Here is a 6,000-nt window from a genome sequence, read left to right as displayed (position 1 = left end):
TGAAGTATCTAAAGCACAAGGCAACTACAATTACTTCTGGAGATAACTGACAATCAAGGTTCTTTTCTAGTATGATAGTTTATCTCAACAAAACATTACTATGAGAAATGCAAAGTCATAAAAATAAAAAATAGAAACGACATTTTTGTCCCCCTGGTAATCATGCCATTTCCTCATGTCTGTGCAGTAGCGCTATATCATAATCTTTTTAGTGCTCTATTCAATTTGGTTTTCTAAAGAGAGAAATAACCTTGTACTTTTCCTGAACTAGACTGCTCTTTTATGTACAAGAAGCCCAATCCCTGGTGTGAGTGTACTTGTGTGGGTCTGTAGAAAGCTACACTCTATCTGTGAATTTTAGCAAATGCTGTTATTTATTTTGGGATTTTTGTAGTCGGGACTCAGCGGAGACACTAGAAACAAATTAGAAGTTTCTAGAAACCATACCTTCTACAAGATGAACGCTGTATAGTTTTCCTAAATATGTGATTCAGTAATCACATTTCTCATTTAGATTTTCCACTTACTGTTTTAAAACAAAGAATTGCTATACCATACAGTCTACAAAACTGGTAATTTTCAATTTCCTCACTAAAGATTCCTTCACTCTTTTTTAGAAAACACGAGAAAGTTTTATTTCCCAACTCTCCCACTACCCATGTTTATTTTCATAGCTCTTTTATTCGGTCATTATTCCCATTCTGCAGACGGGGAGGCGCACATAGGTTTTCTGCACAGTACAGAGTGGCAAAAAAGAAGGAACTCTCAACTTTTCAGTTCCATTTTGAGAAACGATCACATTGAACTCCCGACAAGCCGCAGCTGAGCGAGAGCAGCAGCATTTCTCCCCGGGTTGGGTATGGGTCAGGAGCCAGGCGCGCTTCCGCGGGAGACAGGAGGAGTCAGGTGGCAGCGGCGCTGGAGCCCGAGCGGCGCGGCGGGGGCGCGCCTCCCTCTGGCCGGCGCGGGGACGCTGCCCCCGCGCACGCGAGTCCGGCAACCCCGGACTCCCGCGCCGCGCGGCGATCTGCGGGTGCGGCAGGGGCGCCCCGGCCCTCTCGTCTCTTCCCTCGCGCGCTCGCTCCTTCCCCGTGCCCCCACCCTCCAGCCCCTGGCAGGTCCCTCCCCCAAGCCTGCTCCCGCGGCCGCTGCTGCCGCCGCCGCCGCTACCGGAGGCGCAGGAGCCTCGCGATAGTGTTTGCACAGGCGGCGCGTGACGCCGCCGCCGCCTGTAACTGATGCAGAGGTTACCCCACCGCCTCAGCCGCCACCCACAGCCCGCCGCCGCCGCCTCCCGGGCGACGCCGGGGGCCGACGCACTGCAGAGGTGCCGGCAGGTTCCGCCCGCGGAAGTGTCCTCGGCCGGCGCAGCCCGCACTCCGCCCGCGCTCCGACCCCGGCTCCGCCGGGCACCCCCTCGACGCCTCCGCTGCCGCACTCCTTCCCTCCGCCTCTTCTCTGGCGCGCCTGCCCGCTCCCTCGCTTCTCCCCCTTTCCCTCCTCCCTGTCCCCTCTCCTTCCCTCACCTCTTTCCTCCCCACCTCCCCTCTTCTCGGTTTCCTCCCCCATCCCCTTGACTCTCCCCTCCCAGCCCTCGCTCTCTCGCTCGCCCTCAGCGCAGCCCCCGCCATGACGGAGGCGGGTGCCGGTGCCGTTGCCGCCGCTGCCGTCGCAGGGGGGGAGTCGGGTTCCCAGAAAGTAGCTTGATGAGTGTCCAAAGTAGCAGTGGAAGTTTGGAGGGGCCGCCATCTTGGTCCCAGCTCTCCACGTCTCCAACCCCGGGCTCGGCGGCGGCGGCCAGGTCCCTGCTGAATCACACGCCGCCATCCGGGAGGCCCAGGGAAGGTAAGCACCGCCGCGCCCGCGCCCGCTCGCGGGCCTCCTCTCCCGCCCCGCGGACCCCCGCGCCCCCCCACCGCCCCGGGGCTCCTCCGCCAGACCCTGGGGGGGGGGGGTGGTGGCGAGGTGGACGCGAGGCCGCCCGGTTCCCCGGCTCTGGGGAGGTAGTGCCCTGGCTGTGGGTGGTGGTTCGCGGGTGGCGGAGGAGACGGACGAGGGGGTGCGCGCTGGTGGGGACAGGGCGAGGCGCACAGACTCGCCTGGGGTTCCTGGGAGCCAGTCCTGCGAGGGTGGGAAGCCTACCCCCAGACGCGAGCCCCTGTCTGCTCCATTTGCCAGTACACTCAGTACTCTTAACCTCCTGGCCTCCGGTCTCTGGTGGGTTTTTCCTCCCGCTGGAGCCTTAGTCCTCGAGCCCCCTCCCCTTCTCCCGCGCACTCCTCCCATAGAGGCGGTCCCCACTCTGCGAGCTTTGCTGCCCGGGACCTGGAGGATGCCCCTCGCTTGCAGGGTCTCTCCTTTGGGGAGAGACGCTGAAATTATCTAGGCAGACTTTGATCCCCTGTGTGGCCCCCTAGAGCAATTTAAACGACAGACTGACTCGTGGGCAGGCTTTTAAAACCGCCCCTCCAGATGGTTGCAACTTTCTCTCCTTCGCCGTTGCTTCCTGCGTGTTTGTGCGTTATATTCTCTGCTGCAAGTAGGCTACTGTTCTTCTGTGACAGGGTCGTGGGTTTTGTGGGAAATATCTGCGTAAAGGTTATTGCAAACACGCACCAAATCTGTTACAATTGTTTTCTAAGTTTTCTGGCTTCTTGCAAGCAAGTGTGCTGCCACCAGATGTAGCAGTTACACAGCTTGTAAGGCACCGGCGTGCTTTTGACTAAAATTTCAACTTGCTGTATTTAACTTTATACGACATAAAATGAAATTTGGGAGAAAACACATTTATGGGGAACGAATAAATGTGCGTGAATGTCTTTTAACGCTCTTTTGTCTGGAAAACGCTTAGCGGTATTCATCCGCAATTGGTAAACGGGCTGTTCACTCCTAGTTGTCGCACACGAGGAGATTGTAGACACATTTTCAAATGTCTGGAAGTTCAGCAGTCTAGTGAATGTTTTAAAGAAATCAAGAGCTTCGATTTATGTAGGAATCGGTGCGAGTACTTTATTTTGAAAATATCTGTCGATATTTACTATTCATAGCGTTGACAATTGTTAATCAAGTGTTTTGTGCCCTGAATCCAGTGGTTCAGGCATAGCATTCTTTGTCATTTTGTTCCTGTGAGCATGTGTGAAAGTGACAATAGGCTTAAAGATTGGCATGAATATGCTCTAGAAAATTCACGGAAAGCTTTGATTTATGGGATCCATTAAACATGCGGAATACATTGACAGACGTTTCCCCCTTTCATCTTATCCCAACGCTGAGCTTTCATTATTAGAATATAAAAGTTTATTTATTAAATGACTAGAAATTTAGTATATCTGGTGATTCTTTTGCACTTGAAAATTTCTAAATGAACGGTTTAAAATGTATTTCATAAATAGAGAAGTTGATGCTTGCTTTTAGCATGCTTTTACTTTTGTTTGTAGTTTCATTAAGATGTTTAATGTTAGTGTTATGAGTTTAAAAAGACCATTTTATTGTTTGTTATTTAAGGCTATATCATCATTCATTCATTCATTTATTCGTTTCTCGAATATTTATTGAGCCATTACTGTGAGCCAGGCCGTGAACTAGATACTAAGAACATAGTGTTGAATTATCTGTTGACATCTGTTATCAGTATTGGGAATTTGGGAGACAAAACATCTAGATTGTGAGTTTCTGAGGTTACTTCAACTTAAAAACATTCTGCACTTTTCCTGATGTTTGAAAATTTGGAGGGGTTGGAATCATTTAGCTTGAACTTCCAAATAACCATAATTTTTTCTGGCAGTTTAGATTACAGTGGGTTTTTATGTAACCTTAAGTAGTGAGTTTCTGTTAATTCATGAAATCATAGGACAGGCTTTTGTGAAAGTTACACTTCACACCGAGTACCTGTATAGCTACAGGGGGATATTTCTTTTTGACCAACCAGCATGCAAGTTAAAACTATTTGTCTTCTCTAGGGTTATATTCATTTTGAAGCTTGGCGATGTGTTCTCAGATTTCACTAACGCTAACAGGAATATGAAGCCCTGAGTGTCAAAATGGAGATGTTTTCTATTGAGCGAAATCTCAGTTTTTATTTTAACAAGTGTTTAGCACCTTTTCCAGGTATACATGTTAGTACATTGTATGAATTGATGAAGTTTTAGAAAGCTTTTTAACTGCTAGTTACAGCTAGTAAGAACCGTTAATATTAATGGAACTTGAATGTGTTGTATGTATCACGGTAAAAACTAACTTTGTTTCTTGAAAAATTGAGCCAGTTTAACATATAGTAATAGAATAATTGAAACTTAAAAGAGATACACAGGTATGTGAACTTACATAAATATTCTATGTGATGAACTCCTTTTAGGCAAACTTAACTTTGAAGATGGGTTATTTTTAAAGATATGCCATAAGCATCTGTAAAAGTTACTTATTTTGAAGTTTTGACATTTGAAACCAAAAACCTAAGATTATGATCTGATTATTTTTGATGCTGTATGTTGTGGTTTTGTTTCTTTTTACCTTATTACCATTATCATATTCACATAGTTTTATCACAAGTAAAATACAGCTCTATAAGATTTGGGAATCTATTAGAATTTAGGAAATTATATGATAAATATAGTATAGATTTCTTTCCCTTGGGTCCCAAAGCTTTTCGCTTGTCTATCTTGTGGTTCTGTTAGAGGTGTTCAGTGATGTAGCTCTAGATTTTCTGTTGAATCTTTTAAACCTATAATCTCCATCCTATTTTGTCTTCTATAATCCTGTGATTAAGGGAGTGAGGAGTTAAAAAGGTTTTCAAGTAAAGGCCAGTTTTGCTTTGTTGAAGTCTAGGAACCTAGTGTCATATTGGCTAGATAAGTAGTTGGGTTTTTTTGCATATCAGTACATGGGTACTTTTGAATGGGTTATTGCTGAGAATCAAATGATTGATTATACAGAACACTTGCATTTTCTTTCCTGCTCCATCCTGCCAATTATAAATAATTTGCTTTACTTTTTTGTAAATAGTGAAAGTTTGGTCAAAAAGATTGTATGGGCCAGGAGTGGTGGCTCAAGCCTGTAATCCCAGCACTTTGGGCGGCCTAGGCGGGTGGATTGCTTGAGCTCAGGAGTAAAAGACCAGTCTGGACAACATGGTGAAACCCTGTCTCTACAAAAAATAGAAAAATTAGCTGGGCATGGTTCAGGAGGCTGAGTTGGGAGGATTGCTTGAGCCTGGGAGGTGGAGGCTGCGGTGAGCCTAGATAGCGTCATTGCATTCCAGCCTGGGTGACAGAGTGAGACACTTTCTCAAAAAAAAAGATGGCATGATAGTACGATTAAACTGTAAACTTCCTCTGTTTCCATATTTAAAGACTGCATTCCTTAGAAGAATTAAAGTATTTGACTTCAGATGACTTAGTAATGAGATGTTAAAAACGAAGGTGTACCAGATGGCCCTGTAGGCCTTTAATTTTTTGAAATCACTAGCTGGAGGAGGACAGGGTTATGTGTTTAAGGATTCTAGCTCATGAATAGATATGTGACAGATGTCTCCTTTACAATGGCACATTTACATATTAGAGGAGAGAGAGAAAAGAGAGAAACCAGAATGGAGGTTTGAAAATCTTATGAGAAATAGACTGTGCTTTAGCCTTTTGGCCTCAGGGCCTCTTTACTCTCTTAACAATTATTGAGGACCCCAAAAAGATTTAGGTTTATGTAGATTATATCTACTGATATTTGCTCTTTTAGAAATTAAATGACAATTTCAAGTATATTTATTAATTTAAACTGTGTTGTGAATATAATTTTTTATGAAGAATAAATATGTTCTAAAACCAAAGAAACTAGACCAGTGGCATTGTTTTATATTTTTGCAAATCACCTTGATTTCTGGCTTACTTGGAGAAGACAGCTGGATTTTTTGTCTGCCTTCAGTCTGTTGTGATGTTTTGGTTGAGATATGTGAAGAGAATCCAGCTTCATGTAGATATATGGTTGGAAAAGGAAAGAGTGAGTATTCTT

At 45.5% G+C, this 6,000-nt stretch overlaps 1 protein-coding gene across 5 annotated transcripts in view; it reads left to right on the top strand.

The window, feature by feature from the left end:
• The first annotated feature begins 1,233 nt into the window (after positions 1-1,233).
• The window catches only part of TLK1 (tousled like kinase 1), a 172,980-nt gene continuing 168,213 nt past the window's right edge, over positions 1,234-6,000 (top strand). For 2 of the 5 annotated variants that reach the window (XM_054549490.2, XM_063712866.1), the window contains exon 1: positions 1,739-1,845. Coding sequence is in view for 3 of the 5 variants with exons in the window: in XM_024243612.3 (XP_024099380.1) it covers positions 1,707-1,845 (139 nt within the window). In the remaining 2 variants the exon portion in view is untranslated. Of the gene's footprint in view, positions 1,846-2,094; positions 2,540-6,000 lie in introns of those variants that run through there. The other 3 variants (XM_024243612.3, XM_024243613.3, XM_054549489.2) reach the window with 3 other exon arrangements.

Source organism: Pongo abelii, chromosome 11, assembly GCF_028885655.2.
Source record: "Pongo abelii isolate AG06213 chromosome 11, NHGRI_mPonAbe1-v2.0_pri, whole genome shotgun sequence".
NCBI classification, from domain to species: Eukaryota; Metazoa; Chordata; class Mammalia; order Primates; family Hominidae; genus Pongo; species Pongo abelii.
This window is presented reverse-complemented; position numbering and strand designations above follow the sequence as displayed.